This window comes from Schistocerca cancellata, chromosome 10 (genome assembly GCF_023864275.1).
Source record: "Schistocerca cancellata isolate TAMUIC-IGC-003103 chromosome 10, iqSchCanc2.1, whole genome shotgun sequence".
Classification (NCBI taxonomy): Eukaryota; Metazoa; Arthropoda; class Insecta; order Orthoptera; family Acrididae; genus Schistocerca; species Schistocerca cancellata.
In genome coordinates this window covers 104,329,320-104,354,620 of record NC_064635.1, presented here as the reverse complement: position 1 = coordinate 104,354,620, position 25,301 = coordinate 104,329,320, and the positions used below count along the sequence as shown (strand labels likewise).

At 42.7% G+C, this 25,301-nt stretch overlaps 1 protein-coding gene across 1 annotated transcript in view; it reads right to left on the bottom strand.

Annotated features, from left to right (window-relative positions):
• Nucleotides 1-25,301, bottom strand: part of LOC126106806 (WD repeat domain-containing protein 83) — a 57,979-nt gene that overhangs the window by 14,397 nt on the left and 18,281 nt on the right. The window contains exons 3-5 of the mRNA XM_049913197.1: nt 16,006-16,153; nt 13,535-13,724; nt 92-200 (exon numbers count right to left, since the gene is read on the bottom strand). Coding sequence (XP_049769154.1) covers nt 92-200; nt 13,535-13,724; nt 16,006-16,153 — 447 coding nt within the window. The remainder of the gene's footprint in view (nt 1-91; nt 201-13,534; nt 13,725-16,005; nt 16,154-25,301) is intronic.

The following is a 25,301-nucleotide window of genomic DNA, read 5'->3' as shown; positions in this document are numbered from 1 at the left end:
TAGTAACTATTTCTCCATAAAAACAAAAACTACCAGTCACAAAACCTTACATTTTGTAATTGATTCGGTTCACTTGTGATACAATACTTACTCTCCGAGAAGCTCCCCCGTGTCCCTGTCCAGCAACCTGACCGTAGAATCTGCGCCACTCACCACGACACACTGTCCGTCCCGTGTTTGACTGACACACGTCACCGGCTCTGTAACAATGAGAATACTTGATTCAGTCACAAGAAGCTTTCAAACTTGACACTAGCACATATGCACCGGTAGCAGTTCTCTAGGGCACAAAAAAGTCAGTACAATATTCACAGGAAGCTGATACAGCAACTTAAAAAGCACAAAAAGAAGACCATCAAAATAAAATAAAAACACAAAAATGATTTACAACAGCATATACAATAAATACCGTTATTATGCCCCTTAGTTCTTTTTCTTACTTCCTCTTATCTTATCTTTTTTTTCTTTAAATATTTTTTTAACACTTAGTGAGGTTGGGAATCCTAAAACTTCAATACCAAGACAGAGATTGATAAGGTTAACTGTGGACAAACTTAGAAATACAAATCAATTAATTTCACGTTACACCAATCTGGTTATCTTTTATTGTTTGATCATCTTAGTGTCATTTATTTCGTGTGTCTCCTCTCACAATTAAATGAATCCTTTCTCTCAATATTACAATGGTGTCTGTGGTCTGGTTCTTGGTCTGATGAATGCTAATGGTGGTCAAGAAGTGAAATTTATGTTTGTCGTCTACTTCTCCATAAGGAAGAAGACAAATGAATTGAGAATATAGACAAAGATATTATCTTACAAATAATTTATGGTTTGCTAAATGTTTACTCTGGAATATTCATTTTAATGAAGCTATTAAATACATTGCCTGCCGAAAGATGAAGCCCCCACAAGACATGTCTAGACATCAGTATAACTCGCACACATACACACAATTGGTGGGTATGCAGGTGATTCTCTATGACAGGCAGAACAGCCATCAGAGTGCATTAATGCTGTTTGTATTTAGTGTTGTTACCAGTGTTGGTAAGGTATATAAGCATACGATGCTGAGTGATCCTGAGTGAGACAGTACTAACAGCACCTGACAGTTTTGAAAGGAGCCTCATTCTGGGCCTCCCATTTGTCTGTGCAATATCCAGATTTGTGGGCATTCGGATATGACAGTGGCTCAGTGCCAAGCTGCACTGGAATGTGAGGGCAGTGAGACTCGTCGTCAAAGTTCCTGTCAAACACATCCGACTACCACAAAGGAGGAATGCTGTATTGTGCTCAAAGCACATGGTAACCCCGTCACATTTGCTCCTGTCATCCAAGAACTAGTAGGGCACTCCCTGCAACACTCTGTGCCATCTGGCATCACTGATCGGAGACTAGCAGCAGCTGGACTGGGAAATTACTGTTCCTTGTGTAGGTTGCCATAAACACCACAAAACAAATGGCTGCATTTGGAGGGGTGCTCTAAATGATAACTGTGTTCTAGGGCTGTTGATAAAATATTGATGTATCAATATTTTTTCCAAAAAAAATATCAATTTTTATCAGCGATATTTTTCCCCCGATATATCGATATCAAAACGGCAATATCTAGTACTGATGTTTTTATTTTACATTATTTATTTTTTTTTGCAATTTTTGGAAAATATTTGAAGTTGTTCTTTTGAAATTGTAGTAGGACATAATTTTACTTTCACCGTGTGAAGGGGTCTTTTTTACTTTCTGAGCTTTCATCATATCCAATTTTTCTCTTTGATTGTCTGAAGCAAGTTAAGTGGCACAAAAGAAGGACACTTATTGCACTGGGGGACGGTGGTGTGAATGGAATAACAAGATTTCCAATGTGAAGAAACAGTACACCAGACACATTTTTTTAAAAAAAAGACGCTGTAACTTACCAAACGAGAAAGCCCTGGTAGATAGACACACAAACACACACACAAATTTCAAGCTTTCGCAACCCAAGGTTGCTTCATCAGGAAAGAGAGAAGGAGAGGGAAAGACGAAAGGATGTGGGTTTTAAGGGAGAGGGTAAGGAGTCATTCCAATCCCGGGTGCGGAAAGACTTACCTTAGGGGAAAAAAAGGACAGGTATACACTCACACACACACACACACACACACACACACACACACACACACACACACACACATATCCAGCAGCACACATATACACACAGCCAGACATATGTAAATGCAAAGAGGTTGGGCAGAGATGTCAGTCGAGGCGGAAGTACGGAGGCAAAGATGTTGTTGAATGACAGGTAATGTACGAGGGACGGCAACTTGAAATTAGTGGATGTTGAGGCCTGGTGGGTAATGGGAAGAGAGAATATACTGAAGGGCAAGTTCCCATCTCTGGAGTTATGATAGGTTGGTGTCAGTGGGAAGTATTCAGATAACCCGGATGGTGTAACACTGTGCCAAAATGTGCTGGCCGTGCACCATGGCCTGTTTAGCCACAGGGTAATCCTCATTACCAACAAACACTGTCTGCCTGTGTCCGTTCATGCGAATGGACAGTTTGTTGCTGGTCATTCCCACATAGAAGGCTTCATAGTGTAGGCATGTCAGTTGGTAAATCACGTGGGTGCTTTCATACGTGGCTCTGCCTTTGATCATGTACACCTTCTTGGTTACAGGACTGGAGTAGGTGGTGGTGGGAGGTTGCATGGGGCAGGTTTTACACCAGGGACGGTTACAAGGGTAGGAGCCAGAGGGTAGGGAAAGTGGTTTGGGGATTTCATAGGGATGAACCAAGAGGTTACGAAGGTTAGGTGGACGGCGGAAAGACACCCTTGGTGGAGTGGGGAGGATTTCATTAAGGATGGATCTCATTTCAGGGCAGGATTTGAGGAAGTCATATCCCTGCTGGAGAGGCACATTTGGAGTCTGATCCAGTTCCGGAAAGTATCCTGTCACAAGTGGGGCACTTTTGGGGTGGTTCTGTGGGAGGTTCTGGGTTTGAGGGGATGAGGAAGTGGCTCTGGTTATTTGCTTCTGTACCTGGTCGGGAGGGTACTTGCAGGATGTGAAAGCTGCTTTTAGGTTATTGGAGTAATGGTTCAGGGATTCGGGACTGGAGCAGATTTGTTTGTCACAAAGACCTAAGCTGTAGGGAAGGGACCGTTTGATATGGAATGGGTGGCAGCTGTCATAATGGAGGTACTGTAGTTTGTTGGTGGGTTTGATGTGGACGGATGTGTGAAGCTGACCACTGGACAGATGGAAGTCAACGTCGAGGAAAGTGGCATGGGATTTGGAGTAGGACCAGGTGGATCTGATGGAACCAAAGGAGTGGAGGTTGGAGAGGAAATTCTGGAGTTCTTCTTCACTGTGAGTCCAGATCATGAAGATGTCATCAATAAATCTGTACCAAACTTTGGGTTGGCAGGCTTGGGTAACCAAGAAGGCTTACTCTAAGCGACCCATAAATAGTTTGGCGTACGAGGGGGCCATCCTGGTAACCATTGTTGGTATGTCTGGCCTTCAAAAGTGAAGAAGTTGTGGGTTAGGATGAAGCTGGCTAAGATAATGAGGAAAGAGGTTTTAGGTAGGGTAGCAGGTGATTGGCGTGAAAGGAAGTGCTCCATCGCAGTGAGGCCCTGGACGTGCACGATATTTGTGTATATGGAAGTGGCACCACTGGTTACAAGGATGGTTTCCGGGGGTAACAGATTGGGTAAGGATTCCAGGCATTCGAGTAAGTGGTTGGTGTCTTTGATGAAGGATGGGACACTGCAAGTAATGGGTTGAAGGTGTTGATCTATGTAGGCAGAGATACGTTCTGTGGGGGCTTGGTAACCAGCTACTATGAGGTGGGCGGGATGTTTGGGTTTGTGAATTTTAGGAAGTAGGTAGAAGGTATGGGTGCGGGGTGTTGGTGGGGTCAGGAGGTTGATGGAGTCAGGTGAAAGGTTTTGTAGGGGGCCTAAGGTTCTGAGGATTCCCTGAAGCTCGGCCTGGACATCAGGAATGGGATTAACTTGGCAAACTTTGTATGTAGTGTATATACAGGGTCTTACAAAAAGGTACGGCCAAACTTTCAGGAAACATTCCTCACACACAAATAAAGAAAAGATGTTATGTGGACATGTGTCCGGAAACGCTTAATTTCCATGTTAGAGCTCATTTTAGTTTCGTCAGTATGTACTGTACTTCCTCGATTCACCGCCATGATTTCATACGGTATACTCTACCTGTGCTGCTACAACATGTGTCTTTACAAGTATGACACAACATGTGGTTTATGCACGATGGAGCTCCTGCACATTTCAGTCGAAGTGTTGTTACACTTCTCAACAACAGATTCGGTGACCGATGGATTGGTAGAGGCGGACCAATTCCGTGGCCTCCATGCTCTCCTGACCTCAACCCTCTTGACTTGCATTTTTTGGGGACATTTGAAAGCTCTTGTCTACGCAACTCCGGTACCAAACGTAGAGACTCTTCGTGCTCGTATTGTGAATGACTGTGATACAATACGCCATTCTCCAGGGATGCATCAGCGCATCAGGGATTCCATGCGACGGAGGGTGGATGCATGTATCCTCGCTAACGGAGGACGTTTTAAACATTTCCTGTAACAAAGTGTTTGAAGTCATGCTGGTACGTTCTGTTGCTGTGTGTTTCCATTCCATGATTAATGTGATTTGAAGAGAAGTAATAAATGAACTCTAACATGGAAAGTAAGCGTTTCCGGACACATGTCCACATAACATATTTTCTTTCTTTGTGTGTGAGGAATGTTTCCTGAAAGTTTGGCCGTACCTGTTTGTAACACCCTGTATAATGCAGCTACTGTGCTGTTTCTTCAGGTCGACATTCTTCAAAAGCAGTTGTTGAAAATGATGAACAAAAATCTAAATGACAAGGTTGGTCGTTGCAGTATGTGGTGACATCTGAGGGTAAATGCTGTTGTGCTCAGTGCTACCGACAGAAACTGCAACATTTAACTCCACCGTGCAATTTTGACACGACAACTGCTAGGTCATTGGTGTTTGCAGAAATGGAAAAACAGGGAAGTCAACTTGAAGGGTTCCACAAAAATCTGGTATGAGACAAAACCGAACGATGGATCTGTCAGACACCTTTTACTGTGCCACTTACATGCAGTTACCATTGTTAGCAAAGTGGTTATCGCCAAGTGTGAAGGTGCATCATTTTCCTTTCAATTCTTGCTCTAATGGGGATAGGTGGGCTGTTTGCTTGTTTATTTATTTACAGAACATCTAATAATAAATCAGTATTTAAATATCAAGCTCTAAAACTGGCACTATACTTTCAACGTGCAGCCGATACTTTTATAGGCAGGTACGTCAATATTTTTTCTGCCAATATATCTATACTTTTTCAATATATCAAGAGCCAATAATGACATTTTTTTAAATATCAGTATATCGGATTCCCAATATATATTTCTGTGCCGTGCCGGATGACTGTCGCTGTGGATTACGGCATTGATCCGGGCAGAGGTCCCATTCTTTCTAATTTTTTAGAGAGGCGCAGCAGTGCTACTTCTGGCATCACGGCATGGGGAGCCACCAGGTACGATGTTGGGCAGCAATCGCAGGAACTCTGGCACTACAGCAGTACATCACTGGCATCCTGCATCCTCGTGAGACAGTATTGTGGTGTCATTTTTCAACAGGACAATGCTCATCCACACATGGCACATATCTTTGTGAACCGTCTGTGTAATCTTGAGGTAATCATGTGGCCAGTAAGACTGCCAGATCTGTTATCGATAGAATGTTTGGGTTACAATAGCTGTGGGCCAGCTTGCCTAAAGAGAGGATGCAATGGATTTGTAATAGTCATCCCAACTGAATCAGTGCACACATCCAGAGTAGAGGGGGGTGCAACACAAATGAAAAGTGCTTATGGAAGTACCAGCGGGGATTTTCCTGGTAGAGATCTTTTTACTTGAAGCCACTTCGGTGACTTGTGCATTGATGATGAAATGATGATGGGGACAACACACACACACACACACACACACACACACACACACACACACACACACACACACACAGTCCCAAGAGGAGAAACTGTCCTGAGATATCTTCCAGACTCTAAGTTATTCATTGTGGTAGAAGATGAGCTTCTTAACGAAGAACTTAGAAATAACTTCTTTATGTAAATGAATAAAATAACTTCTTCATACGAAGAAAAACAAATAAATCTGCTCTTGGAAAACTATGAAATTTCATTATGGGAAGAAAAGACGTTATGTCAAATTAGTCTGGAAGAGAAATGGAACGAAAACTCATCTAAAAGAACCAAAGGCCACTCCCCTTAAATACACAATTGAAATACATTGTGAAGAAAATGCAGCGCCAAGACTCTTTATGGGAGATGGTGCTAATTTTTCTTGAGAGATAACAATAAGGCTTTCCTCGAAGAGGAAGGAAAAGCCCCCTTGTATAAGAACATCAGTCTACTTTACTGAGAGAGATTTGCAAATAATTGCAGAAAAAATTCTTTGTATTTCTGTTGTAACAGCTTTGCAGCTGGACAGACGTGCCAGTCTGGTCGTAATATATGAGTATTTTCTAGAAGTTCGTTTAAGCAACTGCCAGACAGCTAGATGTGCATGCGCAGAGCTGAAATTACGTATAAGCAGCGCCGCTGTCCGCTTCTGGCTAGTTGGAGTGTGGCTGTTTGGTGTATAAGCAGTGAGAGCAAGCAGCCAGAATCTACCTAAAAAAATCTTTCTGGTGCTGCCAAGGTGCCCCATTTGCACATGCGCCTAGCTGTCTGAGTTAGAAAGGGGGAGGGGGGGGACATTTCATGTGACTTGTGTTTTGTTCATAGCGCGTTATCAGTCATTTCGAAGTTATGACAAGCCCTGCGTTTGGCTATTTCACGTTTACACTACATTGTTAATAGTAAGGTAAGAAAATCAGATGTTTACCCACCACTATGTGCAGCATTCTAACCAGAAATGGAACGAGAAGCGTTTAGGCAGTGCAACGACCAAACAAGGATTTTTACATCACAGCTGCGCATGAGCACTAAGGCCTGTTTTTAGTGCTTGAAAGTAGCAGTCTGGCAGCTGCTTAAACAAACCTAAGTAGTATCGCTGAAAGTGCCGTGTGGTAAATATAGGGCAATCTTTTGCGAATCAACGACAATGTATTCCTTTGATCGATGCACATGAAACAGTGTTCCAGGACGTATTATAAGCACACTTAATACCTACTTTAGTGCAGTACAGGTCCAGTGCCACTCCAATTCAAAAGTTTCTCTTGCGTCACCATGATAAATGGGCTCATACTCCCAGATCCTTTGTAAATTTGAGTCGATATTGTTATAACTGAAATAACATCACACAGCTTCTCGAGCTGTGATATTCTATTTTTGCTCTTCCCCTTTGGGGCACTTTACTTTTTTTTTTTGAACACTGTATAACCGAATAAACTTCTACCAACCACAGAAGTGAAAAAGGACATATATACTACTACTTACTTCACTGCAAGATTCTTTACTACTGTGAGGAACTCCTGCACAATAAAAGATTGTGCCGCAAGGAAGATTGGGGTTTAACTTCCTGTCAATGACACTGAAGCTCTGAGCAGGGAAGGAAATCCACTGAACCATCTCACTTAAATTTTTCAGTTCTGCTGGAAGCCTATTGAAAATGATACTTACAAAATAGGGTGCACCCCTCTGTACAATGGTTAAAGTAGTACAAATTGTTTTCCCATTTTGCATTCACTGACTCAATGAGACAGCTCACTGTGAGTAACTCCATATTATTCATATAAAATTCCATGAGGGGTATAAGTGCAGGGACTGCAGAGTTACAATCCCGAGATGCTTAGTAAGAAATCCTATCCTCGTGCTGTCTGTTCCAACTAAAATTGTCACCTGCTTTACAGTTTCTAGTCGCAACCATGACCCAGGCATCAGCTTCATATTTTACTAGAAGGCATAATTATCCTCAGCCTCTCGTTTAGTCACTGTGATTAAGATCAAGCTACTACATGGTCCTTCTAAAGGTTGTACCAATTTTGATAGATCAAATTCTGAACTTTATTTATTTATTTTTTTCAAAAGATGTTAACAAAATACATATACATGTTCATTACACATTCCCACTGTCGATATAGAAAATGGTGTTTGTCATATGACTTCCTCCTCCACAGTGGCATGCAAGAGATCTGTCCATGAAATTCACTTTGAGTGCCTGCCAACACTCCACTCGCATTTTGCCAACATCATGTCGAATTTTCTCTTTTAACTTGGGGATGTTTGGGGTTTACTGACACACACCAACCATTTAAGATAATCTCATATAAAATTTTGCACAGATGACAAGTGGCAGCAACTTACTGAAACCGCAGCTCTTGAACATGTATTCCACTGGAATGAGTCCACAAACAGTTATAATTAAACAGTATTGGTTTCCAGTAACTGCCACAGCTTGTCCTGCCACATCTTCAAAAAGTAAAGGCTAATGATACCACCCATCTGAAAGCCACACCAAACCGTTACTCAGTGTGGGTGCATTTCCTTCTCTTCAACCATGCAATGATTTACTGTCCCAGATAAAGCAGTTCTGTTTATTCACAAATCCATGTAAGTGGAAGCTCGTGCCAGACAGTAACATGGTCGTTGTGTAGTGGTTTTTCTTGAAGCATTCCGTCCATTCCAATACCGGAAACATTGCTGATTAATGAATCGCAATAAATAGAAATGACCTCAGAAGTTAAGTCGCATAGTGCTCAGAGCCATTTTTTAGAAATATGCCGAATCACCACAAAGGACCACAGGTACATTTTCTAGGATGTTTGCACATGACCTCACATGATTGTCATAATCATGCTCAAACAATTGTGGAACAACAACCATCTTGTTTTGATGAAATCACAACCCCTGTTGCAAAATTTGATGCACACTTCAGCCAGGTAACTGATGAGCTGTTGTGTCTTTTTGAGCATATCTCTCAGGAAACTGCTGAAATAAACACCATACTGCATCAATATTTTCTAGAGTTTGAATGCTGCGTAGCCTTCCTCAGTTTTTGGGGTTCCGTACCACAACCAGTAAAAAAGGATCACTTATAGGATCACTTTATTGTCCATCTTATTGTCTGCCCGTCTGTCTGATTGTTCAGAACCTCTTTTCTGAGGAACAAATATAGGTATTAAGTTAAAATTTATATCACATATTATGGTCTACGGTCCCTTTGCGATGTAAAAAGTGAAGCTTATAAGTCAACACAGGCAAAACATTCTGCCATTTATGCCCCACATCTCAATATTCACAAACTTCCTCATCCAAATCTACAGGGCGCTTCCCATCGACCTAGAATCATGATATCAACCAAGAAGCAAGGTTTCACAGTACAACCAAATGAAAAAATCTGGAAACTATTAATTTGTAAGTATATCATACGAAGAAAAAAATTTTTTTGTTACTTTCTATCACTCTCTATGTCTGTCTGTCCAATTATTGTGACCCTTTTTCCTCCGGAATGGGTAGACATATCACGTTGAAATTTGTCACATACAGAGGTCTGTGGTCCTATGGTGGTGTAAAAATGTTAAGCATCTAAATCAGTGCAATCAAAATATATGGCCATTTAAGTCACATATTTTGATCCTCCCAAACTCACTCATTAAAAACGTATAGAGTACGTCCCCTTCACAAAGAGTCACAAAATTTGGTGAGAAAATAACCATTTACCAAAAATGATTCCTGTGCTTAAGCACATTCTTCATATGTCCAAGGCATGGTTGGGAATTTGATTCAGATTACAATTTGTACTAATTGAATGTCAGTTCCATGTATTCGTTGTTCTGTTCCGTCCTTGTCATTGTTTTTATACCGCTGTGTCAACCTATTGCCATGACAATGCATGTAAATAAAACTTCCCACTCCATAGGTATCAGGTGTTATTAATATAGTTTCTGTATTGTGATCCACCAGTCTTTATTACTTGAACTTTGAATTAGGGAGGATAGTTTGATGTACCCTTTTTGTTTGCATTGTGAGTGGGCTTCTGAACTATCTGTTCTATAATCTGATCAAAATTACTCTAGGACTGATATTGGAGCAGGAGCACATGGAGGTGCGAAACAGAATTGTCGTGTCCCATACATAAGACATGCATAATCTTACTTATTGGCTTTGTGAGTTCTGAAAATCCTGTCTGTGTTTTCATCTTAGTTTTATTTACAGCAACAAATTATTAAGATGGTATATGGACAGTCTGCAAAAACTCACTCTCTCTCTTTCTCTCTTTTTTTAAACCTTTCTGTTGTTGAGGTTAGGTGAACACATGAGAACAAAATCTTCAGAGTACACCATATTTTCATATGCTCCAAACTGGAGCTGTGTCAGCGTTTTCTAATTCAAGATAATTTCAGTTAAATGTGACACACAGTGGTCCACTCACACATCAAGTCATCAAGTACGAAGTTGTCGCTCATGTGGTTTCATTACAAGAAATGGATTGCTAGCTATATACACTGCTGGAAATGGAAAAAAGAACACATTGACACCGGTGTGTCAGACCCACCGTACTTGCTCCGGACACTGCGAGAGGGCTGTACAAGCAATGATCACACGCACGGCACAGCGGACACACCAAGCACCGTGGTGTTGGCCGTCGAATGGCGCTAGCTGCGCAGCATTTGTGCACCGCCGCCGTCAGTGTCAGCCAGTTTGCCGTGGCATACGGAGCTCCATCGCTGTCTTTAACACTGGTAGCATGCCGCGACAGCGTGGACGTGAACCATATGTGCAGTTGACGGACTTTGAGCGAGGGCGTATAGTGGGCATGCAGGAGGCCGGGTGGACGTACAGCCGAATTGCTCAACACGTGGGGCGTGAGGTCTCCACAGTACATCGATGTTGTCGCCAGTGGTCGGCGGAAGGTGCACGTGCCCGTCAACCTGGGACCGGACTGCACGGATGCACGCCAAGACCGTAGGATCCTACGCAGTGCCGTAGGGGACCGCACCACCACTTCCCAGCAAATTAGGGACATTGTTGCTCCTGGGGTATCGGCGAGGACCATTCGCAACCGTCTCCATGAAGCTGGGCTATGGTCCCGCACACCGTTAGGCCGTCTTCTGCTCACGCCCCAACATCGTGCAGCCCGTCTCCAGTGGTGTCGCGACAGGCGTGAATGGAGGGACGAATGGAGACGTGTCGTCTTCAGCGATGAGAGTCGCTTCTGCCTTGGTGCCAATGATGGTCGTATGCGTGTTTGGCGCCGTGCAGGTGAGCACCACAATCAGGACTGCATACGACCAAGGCACACAGGGCCAACACCCGGCATCATGGTGTGGGGAGCGATCTCCTACACTGGCCGTACACCACTGGTGACCGTTGAGGGGACACTGAATAGTGCACGGTACATCCAAACCGTCATCGAACCCATCGTTCTACCATTCCTAGACCGGCAAGGGAACTTGCTGTTCCAACAGGACAATGCACGTCCGCATGTATCCCGTGCCACCCAACGTGCTCTAGAAGGTGTAAGTCAACTACCCTGGCCAGCAAGATCTCCGGATCTGTCCCCCATTGAGCATGTTTGGGACTGGATGAAGCGTCGTCTCACGCGGTCTGCACGTCCAGCACGAACGCTGGTCCAACTGCGGCGCCAGGTGGAAATGGCATGGCAAGCCGTTCCACAGGACTACATCCAGCATCTCTACGATCGTCTCCATGGGAGAATAGCAGCCTGCATTGCTGCGAAAGGTGGATATACACTGTACTAGTGCCGACATTGTGCATGCTCTGTTGCCTGTGTCTATGTGCCTGTGGTTCTGTCAGTGTGATCATGTGATGTATCTGACCCCAGGAATGTGTCAATAAAGTTTCCCCTTCCTGGGACAATGAATTCATGGTGTTCTTATTTCAATTGGCGACAACATCGATGTACTGTGGAGACCTCACGCCCCACGTGTTGAGCAATTTGGCGGTACGTCCACCCGGCCTCCCGCATGCCCACTATACGCCCTTGCTCAAAGTCCGTCAACTGCACATACGGTTCACGTCCACGCTGTCGCGGCATGCTACCAGTGTTAAAGACTGCGATGGAGCTCCATATGCCACGGCAAACTGGCTGACACTGACGGCGGCGGTGCACAAATGCTGCGCAGCTAGCGCCATTCGACGGCCAACACCGCGGTTCCTGGTGTGTCCGCTGTGCCGTGCGTGTGATCATTGCTTGTACAGCCCTCTCGCAGTGTCCGGAGCAAGTATGGTGGGTCTGACACACCGGTGTCAATGTGTTCTTTTTTCCATTTCCAGGAGTGTATTTACTGTTTCACCCCAGAATTCTCATTGCTGTCAGTTTCAGGCTTTAGCCAGAATTCTGTAAGCTCCACTGCTTTCTAGCACTGCTTCAAATGCTGGGACTTGGTTGCAAATGCTTTGGCAGCTGATCACTGGGATTTTAATAGTATTTCCTGGGGGAGGGGGGGTGGGTCATTTCTTTAGTGATGGTAACAATGGATCTGTTCTCTTGGGGGATATCCACACTGAAACAGGTATTGCTGACCGTGAGGCAGTTGTAGCAACAATGATTACCAAAGAACAAAGGGTAACTTAAACAAGTTGAAAGATCTGCATATTCAGTAAACAGGGCAAAGAGGCAGTAGTGTCATACATGAATGAGGAACTGGAAACATTTAGCTCCGGAGTGGTGCATGTAAAAGGAATGTGGCTCAAGTTTAAAAGAATAGTTGCCTGTGCACTTCACTTCACAGATATGTACCTAGTAGAACAGTTTATGATGGGATGAAACCCATAAAGAAACTTCCATAGAAAGAGTGACTAGTGCGTAATAGATGCAAAAGAAAGGTGTAAAGTTGTAAAAAAAAGAAAAGTAGAATGCAGAACCCTGTTCAAATGTTCCTTTAAAAAAGAGATCATGGAGTTTAATTTTTGAACTATTGTGGAGATGAGTGATACAGTGTCAGGGGCAGTGAAACACACTGTAAAACTGAATAAATCTGCAGTTTCTGATGGCATAACTGTAAGAATCTACACAGAATTTGAAGCTGAACTGGCCCCTCTTTAAAACATGATATATCATAGAAGATCCCACAAACAAGTAACTGTGTCCAGCTCTTGGAAAAAAGCACAAGTCACATTTGTCTGCAATGATGCCAAAACAAGCATCCAACACATCTGTTCCTGAATCTTATATCCTGGACTGAAATGTAATGAGGTATCTTGAACAGAATGACTTCCATGCAAATCAATATGGATTCCAAAAACATTGGTCATGTGAAACTATGGTTTTCTTACATCCTGAAATCCATGGATGAAGACAGTCATGTAGATGCAAATTTCTTGACAGGCACAAAGCATTTGACTCTTATTCATGAAGAAAAAGAAAATGAGAAATATCCCATCATGCAGTTAACACTCATCTGCAGAGTATAGATGCAGAGAAGCATGTAAGAAATCATATTTTCTAATGTGGAGTTGTATAACACTGTTAACAACATACCAACATATTAAGAGCCACTTAAATACTTTTTCCTTCAACTCACGGGCAACACAGTCTGTGACGAGTTCGCCAGCTCGTACATCGTACCGCCGTACCCTTCCGTCCAGTGATCCGGTCACTATCTCGTGGTCAGTGACGAACAATGATGTCACAGCATCTGAGGATTCTGCCAAGACCATCTCAGCATCACGTGTCTGTCGGCAACGGATATCCCAGCAACGCACAGTGCAGTCCTGTGAAGAAAATTACCAAGCCTGCATCAGACTGTTGTGTTAATGCTAAGTGAAGTGTCTTGAGAGGAATAGAAAGATAAAAAGGGATGAAACACAGTCAGAGTTAAAAAGGGATGAAACACAGTCAGAGTTAAACACTTTGACTCCAGCTGTGCAAACATTTCTATTTCTTAGAGTGCCAGTTATTTTTGTGGTTTTTCAGTATCTTTTATTAATATTACTAGCCAAGATTTACCTGTGTTACTACTACCCTTTTATTAAAGACTGAAACTATTTCTCCTAGATTTCATATTTCCAGCTTCTTTGAATGTTTATTTTTCTTCTCTTAATATTTTTAATGAATGTTAGGTTTTTCAAACTGTGTACAAGTATGCTAGTCCTAATAATCTACTATTCTACTTCCAATAATTGAAAAACAGCATCCTAAAACCATAATTATAAATTATTACATACTATTTTCACACTTTATAATGTTTTTGGTGTTATACCCTCTGAAATGTACTCTTTGCGCAAATAATGTAAACATTTGTTTCAACAAACATTTTTATGAACTCAAATGAGAAACAGTCACTTGAAGTGTGGTACAGTTCTTCACGCACAAAGTCTCGTACGAGTCATCGATATCATCATTCTCAACATCACTGTCAACAAACAAACAGCTGCTGCCCTCCAGCAACTTGACTCCATAAAACAAACACAACCTGCCAGCTGATTTAAAAACTATTCCTGGTGACTTATTTTTTTCCACTCCTTCAGTTGCTACTGTATGCCAGGGATATCTATTAGCATGTCCTACATATGGGAGTCTGTGTGACTCTCAAATGATGGTATGTTTGTGCAATTCTCCTGTTTGAATGATTTTTTCAACATGAACTTTAGAATTTCTGCTTTTTTGTGTCTTTTATTGCCACACCAGACTAGTCAATGAGTGACAGAATAGAAGAATTTGACCTGCTAAGTAATTTTACATAGGACCAGAACTTTCTCATGTTCTCGGACAGATCTTTTGCTAAGGTTGATGGTGTTAGCTGTTCTGTTCCTCGCGCATCAGTCTTCTTATAGACGAACAAATTTGGGAGTCCTCTTTTGAACCAAAAGAATAACAATCTTTGTTCCTTCAGTATTCTCCAAATTTTGTTACTAAACTGTTGTGGGTTGGCAGGAGAGCCAACACCAGTTATGACAGGAAGCCGAAAGGCACGCGTTTTAGCTCACGCAGGCTGGCGTGAGGTCTGGAACAGGACAAGGAAATTAGACTTTAGCAAAAAACGGACGTAGCTGGTGGAATACTTAACATTAATCCATAAATGGTGAACATCGCTCTTGACGGTAAATTATTCATAATCTCAATAGTAACTGGTAATGGCGCCTTGCTAGGTCGTAGCAAATGACGTAGCTGAAGGCTATGCTAACTATCGTCTCGGCAAATGAGAGCGTATTTTGTCAGTGAACCATCGCTAGCAAAGTCGGTTGTACAACTGGGGCGAGTGCTAGGGAGTCTCTCTAGACTAGACCTGCCGTGTGGCGATGCTCGGTCTGCAATCACTGATATGGCGACACGCGGGTCCAACGTATACTAACGAACCGCAGCCGATTTAAAGGCTACCACCTAGCAAGTGTGGTGTCTGGCAGCGACACCACATAAACTACAGTGGGTCTTTCCCATTATTAATCCACTTACTCAGCACATATTTCTCCACAGCATGATTACAATCAGTTCAAACTTTTCACACAGTTCCTCTACATCCATCATATTGGAACTACACGATGTCCATTCATCATCTAAATGGAATGCTAACAACTGTTTATCTGCCCTTTCCAGCAAAAGTACTTTCCTAGACTTCTTGATGGATATATTAATTTTAGAAACCATTGTCACTATGATGATATCCTGATCACTCATCCATATCTCTATCATAAAGGCAGGCCCGCCTGTAGCTACAAAGTCTAACGTATTTCCATTGCATGCAGGCTGTCAAATTAGCTGCTCAAGACTGTTTTCATAAATGTGTTCAAAAGTACTTCACAAGACTGCCTTTCAGTGCCACCTGCAATGAATCCACGTACATCCCAGTCTACATTCAGTAGGTCGAAGTTATTCAACTGATACATTGGTAATACACCTGTCAGCACCTGCCTTCAGTTAAAGGCCACTACAACCCACGATAACCACTATTACTGAAACTTATACATTTTTAAGATCGTGTGTTGGTAACTATTAATTTCACTGTAACTCTCAAAAGGAGCTTATCACTAGGGCATAGTTGCAACATTTCCTTACCTGTGATCCAGAGACGATGATACTGGATTCCTCATTGAAGCGGATACAGTTGATGCGACCTGCATGCCCACGGAGACGACGGAGGGGCCTTCCTGTTGCCACGTCCCACAGCACCACGATGCGATCACCACCTCCAGAGCACAGCTGACTGCAAGTAAAATGAGGGAATTCCGAATAACTACTTCGACAGTATGAAAATGGCATTTGACTCAGTATCACACCAACACTTATCATTATAATTATATAGGATATTAAAAATGTGATTGAATTTAGGATTGACTGAGAGAAGGGGACAGCAAATTATCTTCATTGTTGAGTCACTGACAAAAATAGAAATAATCACACAATGCAAGCTCCCAAGACAAGTATGCAGTGGACCAGGGAACCACCAAATTCACTTCTCTGATGCTACTGTTTTACCAAGAATTAGATACAACCATTACTATACTAGGATGAACATAGGTCAATTAAATTCAAAAGGAAAAAAACAGATTTAATACAATAGAAGAAAGATTTAAAGTAGAAAAGTTGTTGGCCTTAATGCTAAACAATGCAAACAGCACCAACTATTCCCCCTACAGGCTCCAGGACACATGTTGGTGCAGATTTGCTATCTTAGACAGCATTAAGATGACATCACGAACAGGCCATTGGTTGGATATGTATAAACAGTTCAGCTTGTTAGGCTTATTCGAGATTGTAACTGCTTTTTGAATCATTGTAGACTCCACTGATGTCTCCAGCATTGGAAATCAAACTGTTAGGCAGAGAATTCTGCCTTGGACCATGGCCTAATGCGACATAGAAGTAACTTCAATCCTGTCCAAGGGAAGTCAGTTGAGATTCCTGCTGTTCATGTTGTATATTAATGGTCTAGCAACTGGAATCATTTTACTCATACAAATACATGAGTGTGTAAGACTGTTGGCATATAAAATGCAATGACTACACAGACTAATTTGTACGTAAATCAGACAGCAGACTTCAGTACATTGGTAGCATACCAGGAATACGTAGTCAGTCTACAAAGGAAACTCCCTGCAAAACACTCATGTGGCTCATCTCTGATTATTGCTTAAGTGTGTAGGACTCAAAAGAAATAACTAATGGGAGATATTGAATGTATATATAATTTAATTGGATGGATAAAAAATCTACTCACTGAATAGCAGCAGAACACACACATAAAAGAAGGTTACAATTAGGCAAGCTTTTGGAGACAGAGGTTCCTTCTTCGGACAGATGGGTTGAAGGGGACGGAAGAGGGGTGAAGAAAAGGAACTGCAGAGGTCTAGGAAAAGGGACAGATTTAGGGAAAGTCGCCCAGAACCACGGGTTGGGGTCACTTATCAGGTGGGATGAGAAGCAAAGACTCAATGTATATATAGAAGAGCAGCATGAACGATCACAGGCTTGTTTGACCCACAGGAGTGTGTCTTGGAAATGATGAAAAATGTAACCTCTCAGGCACTTCAGGACCACTATCAGCATCAGAGTCATTAAGGACATCTTTGCTATCTGGATCGAAGGTGAGGACACCCTATCCACATTCCTCCACAACCTCAACAGTTTCTTCCCCATTTGCGTCACCTGGTCCTACTCAACCCAAAAAGCCACCTTTCTAGATGTTGACCTCCGCTTCAGAAATGGCTACATAAGTACCTCCAACTGTATCAAACCTACTAACTACCAGCAATACCCCAACTTCGACAACTGCCACCCATTCCATACCAAGAAGTCCCTTCTGTACGCATCCTAGCCATCTGCAGTGATGAGCAGTCCCTCTCAAAATATACTGAGGGTCGCACTGAAGTCTTCACAGACTGTAATTATCCTCCCAAGGTTGTACAAAAGCAAATCTCCCGTGCCTTGTCTTTCCAGTCTCCCACCACCTTCTAAAGTCCCTCCGTCCAGCCACAGAGGGGCATTCCCCTTGTAACTCAGTACCACCCAGGACTGAATTACATTCTCTGTCAGGGTTTCGACTACCTCTCGTCATGCCCTGATACGAGAAATGTCCTGCTCACTATTCTTCTTACCCCTCCCACAGTGGTATTCCACTGTCCACCGATCCTACACAATATACTTGTCCATCCTTACACAACACCTGCTCCCAATCCCTTACCTCATGGCTCATACCCCTGTAATAGACCTAGTTTCAACACTTGTCCCATACATCCTCCTACCACCACCTACTCCAGTCCAGTCACTAACATCACCTAACTGATCAAAGGCAGGACTATCTGTGAAACCAGTCATGTGTTCTACAACCACTGTGCTGCATTCTATGTAGGCATGACAACCAACAAGCTGTCTGTCCACATGAATGGTCACTGACAAACTGTGGCCAAGAAATAAGTGGACCACCAAGTTGCTGGACACACTGCCAAACACAATATCCTTTATTTCAATGACTGCTTCACAGCCTGTGCCATATGGATCCCTCCCACCAACACCAGCTTTTTGAATTACACAGGTGGGAACTTTCCCTGCAACACATCCTACATTTCTGTAGCCCTCCTGGCCTCAAACTTCAATACTCACCCACCAGCCCCTTCTCTGTTCCCATTCCAGCACAACACTGCCATCATTCCAACAGCACACCCAATCTTTTTATTTCCTCTCCTCTCCTCCCCGTCCCAGCCGCCTCCTTACCCCCACCCAGTCGCCACTCCCATCGTGCACTGGTGCTGCTGCTCGCAGTGTGGTTTCAGTTGCCTGAGAATGCAGTTGTGTATGTGAGTTGCATTTGTGTGTGTGTGTGTGTGTGTGTGTGTGTGTGTTTGTATGTTTGTATTGGTCTACTGTTGATGAAGGCCTTAAGCCGAAAGCTTTAATTGTGAGAGTCTTTTTGTTGTGTCTATCTGAGACTCAGCATCTCCGCTATATGGTGAGCAGCAACTTTCCTTCTCATAATATTGTTACATTCCATCCTGGATATGTCTATAACAGATGTAGATGCAAGATCTGTCCCATACATCCTCCCACCACCACCACCTACTACAGTCCAGTCACAAGCATCACCTCGCCCATCAAAGGCAAGGTTACGTGTGAAACCAGTCATATGATCTGATCTGATATGATATGATATGATAAACTGCAACCACCATTCTGCATTCTATGTGGGCATGACAAGCAACATGCTCTCTGTCCACACGAAAGGCCACCAACAAACTGTGGCCAATAAACAGCTGGACCTCCCAGTTATAGAGCATGGTGCCCGACACGACATTCTTCATTCCAATGACTGCTTCGCAGCCTGTGCCATCTGGATCTTTCCCAGCAACACCAGTTTTTCTGAACAGCGCAGGTCGGAACTCTCCCTACAATACATCCTGCATTCCTGTGACCCTCCTGGCCTCGACCTCCATTAGTCATAGTCATTTATCCACCTGTCCTCTTCCCTGTTTTCATTCGAGCACTACACACACCCCTCTATTCCACCTATGCATTCTTTTTCCTGTTCTCTACTTTTCCGCTGTAACCCCCCCCCCCCCCTCCCCTCCCTTGCCCTCCACCTAACCTCCCTAACTGCACTTAGCTGCCCACCTTCTCCCCGCCTCGTTCCTGTACGCTACCGCAAGCAGCGCTTTACTGCACCCACCCCTACCCTGCTATCCCTCACCTCCCAGCCCCAACCTCCTCCAAATCCACACCACCCAGTTTGTTTCTCCCATCATGTGCTACTGCTCGCAGTCGGGCCCAGGCATGGGTGGTCATGAGTGGATGAGTTACGTGTGTGTGTGTGTGTGTGTGTGTGTGTGTGTGTGTGTGTGTGTGTGTTGTCTATTCTGATGAAGACCTGTTTGGTCAAAAGCTTTCTTTGACAGTCTTTTTGTTGTGCCTATCTGCAACTTAACATCTCCACTGTATGGTGCTTAGCAACCGTCCTTTTCATAGTATGTTATTCTTGCAGTCTACAACGCAATAATATTACCAACCTTACTCTACACCTCAGAAACCTGGTGCCGTTATAAAGCTGACATTAGGAGGCTAGACACCTTTCATCTTCGCTGTCTGAGATCAGTTCTCCAGATGAAATGGGAAGACCGTGTTCCAAAAATGGAGATTTTGCGTCGCGTGAAACTGCCTGGCATTGAAGCTCTCTTAATGAAACACCAAGTGAGATGGAGTGGCCCTATCATACGCATGGGTGACAGAAGACTAGTGGTGTTCTACTTACAGCTCTCAGCATTCTGAGCAAACGTTTGGAGGAGTGTGCATTGCACCAATGAGAGTGGCGCTCAACTGTACACAAGTGTGTTGAACAATTCGAGCATATCCGCCTAAAAAACCTGGACAATAAACAAAATCTCCGCACATCAAAGCCCAAGCATAATTACATCTATATGTATAACTCCACTGGGCAACTGTATTGCACTTCGTGCAACCAGATCTTCAAAGCAAAGCTTGGTTTTGCAATCCGCATCCGAGCCCGCCACAATACGGTCCAAATGATTGACGGAGTCGCTGTCACCGGAAACGGCGAGGAGGACATGATGATGATTCTTCTCAGTTTTGGCATGACTGTACATTCTCACTAATAAATGACTTCTCAATTTACTCTTGAAGAGGTTCATACTTGAAAATGATTGTTCACATGAATATATAGACTTTTTTTTTTTTTTTCTTTTTTTTTTTTTTTTTTTTTTTTTTTTTTTTTTTTTTTTTTTTTTTTTTTTTTTTTTTTTCCCAGCTGATTATATGAGCTGCGAATACTACTCGTCACATTAAAAATCAATATACCGCCTTCTCCAGGTCTTTAAAAGCAGACCATTTGTGCCGTGAACCAAGTTCACATTTGGTTTTCTCCAGTATTTCTATATCAGCAAAAAGACGTTCAAACTTGGCTTCCACAATTCTCTACTTTTTAAATCCAGCAATGACATTTCGAAGTTACCAATGTCAAAACTAAATGAATAAAAATTTAATTCTGTTACAGTACATGAGGCAGAGATACGACTCGGTGATACGCACTGACACTTTATCTTACTGGAAATGCATGCGAGTGTCCGGATGCCGCACTTCCGGGAACATACAGCTGTATGTGGCTCGCAAGCTGTGTTTTGCTGATCTCTGTCCCAGGAGCCTCCACACACAGATACGTCCATCATGATGCTCAATGTAGAACCAGGACTTGTCTGCATGGATGATGTGGTGACACTCCGTCGCCAGTGCTGTTGGCCACACCAATGTCAGCCTCATCTGTTGTTAGAAGAGAAGTCACAATGGTTACCATGCTGATAATTTGTAGTGCAACAGAGGTTGTCACACAGTTCATGATGATACTTGTCATTCTGCTAACAAGCCAATTTCCTCACCCACAGTACGTGATGTAGGTGTTCAAACCTACATGGCCGATCTAACAATATGTCTAGTCCAGGGGCGGGCAAACGTTGCACGCGACTCATGAGCACACAGCGTTGCATGTGTGCTGCTCGCGTGCAATCGTCGAATGGGGCAGTGGCGACAGCCGGCAGGTTGCGGCAGTGTAGTACCAGGCTAAGCTGCGGACGTCGATGCGTAGCGACCACTACGTAGTGAATGTTGTATGTCAAGAACCGGAAAATGCAGAGTGAAACAAGGAAACGGAGAAGTGGAGATTTGCTATCTTTTAAAAAGTAATGGTAGAATCATTTTTTATTTGTGCAAAAATGTGAAAATTCGAAATGTTTAATATGTGGCAGTATTCTCGCTGGTCAGCGGAAGTTTAGCATTGAAGGCCATTATAACAAATTTCACAAGGACGAGTACAATTTATTGTCGGATTCTGAGCGGATGGGGAAATTGACTGAGCTTAAGAAGAGCGATCTGACGATACTAGATGAATCTGTCATAGTTGCTGTGGTCACGAGAGATCTGCGACCCCCTTTCGTCATGTCTCTCATCTAACTGATTTAACATTTTATGGAGCACTGTTTTCAATTTTTCAGGACGACAACAATAATAGCCCAGCGGTACGTGCAAGTTATAAGATTACACTTAATATAGCGAGAGCTGGAAAACCATTTGCTGAATTAGTAAGTGTCGGTTAAGAGGAAACATCAGTGATGAAAATTTAAGTAACTGTTTGCGTTTGCCTGTATGTAGAAATTTTGTTCCACTCCACCTGTGATAATTAAATAAAACGTATCATAGGTAATAGGTACTCTTTCAAAACAAGACATCTTTCAAGCACTCCTACTAACCTTATTTTGTTCCACTCCACCTGTGATAATTAAATAAAACGTATCGTAGGTAATAGGTACTCTTTCAAACCATGATATCTTTCAAGCACTCTTACTAATCTTATTCCTTCATTCAATAAAGCAAGCTAGGAAACAAAACGCATTGCAGGGGAAGGAGCGGTCAGAAGGTATGGTGGGGAGGGGAGATAAGCGGGTGGCCAGCTTGCCCCTGTGTGCACGCAGAACGACTGTTAACTGCACGCGTGCAAGTGCACCGCACACGTGCAGGATTCCTGCCCGCCCCTGGTCTAGTCTCATGGGTGCTAGTGTCACGGGGTCAATGAGATATGGCATATATGAAAGTATTGGTATGTTGATAGGAGGCAATAAAAAACACACAAACACACACACAAATTTCAAGCTTTCGCAACCCACAGTTGCTTCATCAAGAAAGAGGGAAGGAGAGGGAAAGACAAAAGGATGTGGGTTTTAAGGGAGAGGGTAAGGAGTCATTCCAATCCCGGGAGCGGAAAGACCTACCTTAGGGGGGAAAAAGGGACAGGTATACACTCGCACACACTCACATATCCATCCGCACATATACAGACACAAGCAGACTTATGTAAAGGCCTGCTTGTGTCTCTCCCTCTCCTTCCCTCTTTCCTGATGAAGCAACCGTGGGTTGCGAAAGCTTGAATTTTGTGTGTGTGTTTGTTAGTGTCTCTATCAACATACCAACGCTTTCGTTTGGTAAGTTACATCATCTTTGTTTTTAGATATATTTTTCCCACGTGGAATGTTTCCCTCTATTATATATATGAGAGAGCATTTGGGTGTGGGGGTGGGGGGTGGGGGGGGAGGGGGGGGGGGAAGAAGACCAAATCCACAAATAAATTTGTGGTACTGCCTTGATTACTTGCATGGCACCATACTATGCCAATTTATTTACAGGCCATCTGGAGGAATCTTTCCTAATCAATCTACGCGGAAAACCACTCATCTGGTTCAGAATCACTGTTGGCATTTTCATTATCTGGACTCATGGCATGGACAAACTTTGCTCTTTCCTCTACAATCTTAACAGCTATGCCCAAATTCGCTTCACCAGGTCCTTCTTAACTCATCAAGCTAGCTTCCTTAATGTCGCTCGCCACCTCTCAGATACCTCTATAGATACATCTGTCCGTATCGAGTGCAACCTCTGACAGTACCTCCACTCTGACAGCTGTTACCCGTTCTGTGTCTTTTCAAGTACGAACCTGTGGACAGTGCATGTGCAGTGGGTGTTACATCTACCAACATTGTAGGGTTGTCCTGAAATGCTAATCATTTGCATATGAGCTACAAGCACACACATACATGGTTACATTGTCCCAGTTGACTACAATATGCAAGAGAATCGTTGCCTTTACTCCTTAATTTGTTTTATCCATATTATCTGCATCTGATAAGATACTGAATGTATTGCTTAATTTAAGCTTATGTCTTTAGCCAAGTCCCTTGATCTACATTTCTAGCTCACTACCAGATGATTCAGCTGATTACAGAACAGACCAGATTTGTGACTGGATTCATAACTTTCTAAGAGATGTAACACAATATGTGATTATAATGGGACAAAGGGAGTGTTACCGAGCCATTGCTGTTTGAAATACACATAAATGATCTAGTGGTTAATGTTGGAAGCACTGTAAGAATTTTTGCAAACAACACTGTTATTTATGGGAAGGCTGAAATGCTAGAAGATTGTAGCGAGTTGCAGAAAGAGCCGTAGAGTATCAGTGTTCGACAGCTGACAACTGACCACGAATGTAAATAAATGTAACACACTGTGTGTAAACAGGTGAAGACATTCATTGCTATTAGAGCACATTATTGGTGAAAAATCACTGGAAACACTAACAACCGCAAAATACGAGTAGTAACTTTTTGGAGTGACCTTAAATGGAATGACGACACAAAACCAGTTGTAAGAAAATCTTGTGCCTGACAGAGATTCCTAGGAAGAAGCTTATGGATACATAATTCGTCCACTAAAGAAGTGGCTTACAAAACAATTGTTCAACTGATTCTTGAATACTGATCATCATTCTTCAACCCTTACTAAGTAGGATTAACAGAAGAGATAGGTAAGATCCAATGAGTAGTGGCATATTATATCACAGAATCAATAAGTAAGCTCGAGTGTGTTACAACAGTGCTCATCAAATTCCAGTGGTAGTCATTACAAGTGAGGCACATTGTATCACAGAAAAGATAGCTGTTGTAATTTTGAGAGCGTACATTAAAGATGAGTTGGGCAACATATTACTTCATCTCGTATACATCTTGCAAAGTGACCATGACAAGAAAATAAGAGAAATTAGAGCTCAAATTTATTGACAGTTTTCGTTCTGGACACCATTTGTGAATGGAACAGAGAAGGGCAAAACGGATTGTGGTACCAGGTGTACCCTCCACCATACACCACAGAGCAGCTTGCGAAAAACAGATCTAGATGTCCATGCAGAGCAATGAGTTTGAATTACCATCTTGTCTGGTGTTCACAAATTTTTAGTCTTTTTAAGAAAATCTTTACTGACAGCACTTGAAAAACAATGCACTGTTTCCCTCTATGCTACTATACAGAAGAACATCCACGCCACAGGTTCCATTAGACATCATCAGAATAGTGGGAACACTAGTATTACAGGAAGAGCCAGACAAAACTATGCTCAGGAGCTCTAGAGGAAGATTTTAGTTCCTCAAACTGGGAAAACAAAAAAGCAAAGTGGGTTAATGGAACATAGCTCAACCACCTTGATTTTGTTGATAGCATTGTACAGTTAGGCCCCAATTCAGAAAAAAAATCAATAACAATAAATGGAAGACCTTAATCTGAACATAAATTACAATACAAGTAAAAACATAACAAATACCCTGGAAAGAAAATGGAACAAATTAACAAGGATTTAAACCAGTTGACGAGCTGTTGGGTCATTCCATGTAAATGAGGAATCATTCAAAAAATTAATTTTTCTGTGGGAATATTTTCCCTTGTTACATATGTAGGTTGGGCATTGTATTTTGTTGGCAAGATTGATTTTTCTCTTCAAAACCTATTGTTTACTTGTGGGACCCATTGTCTTG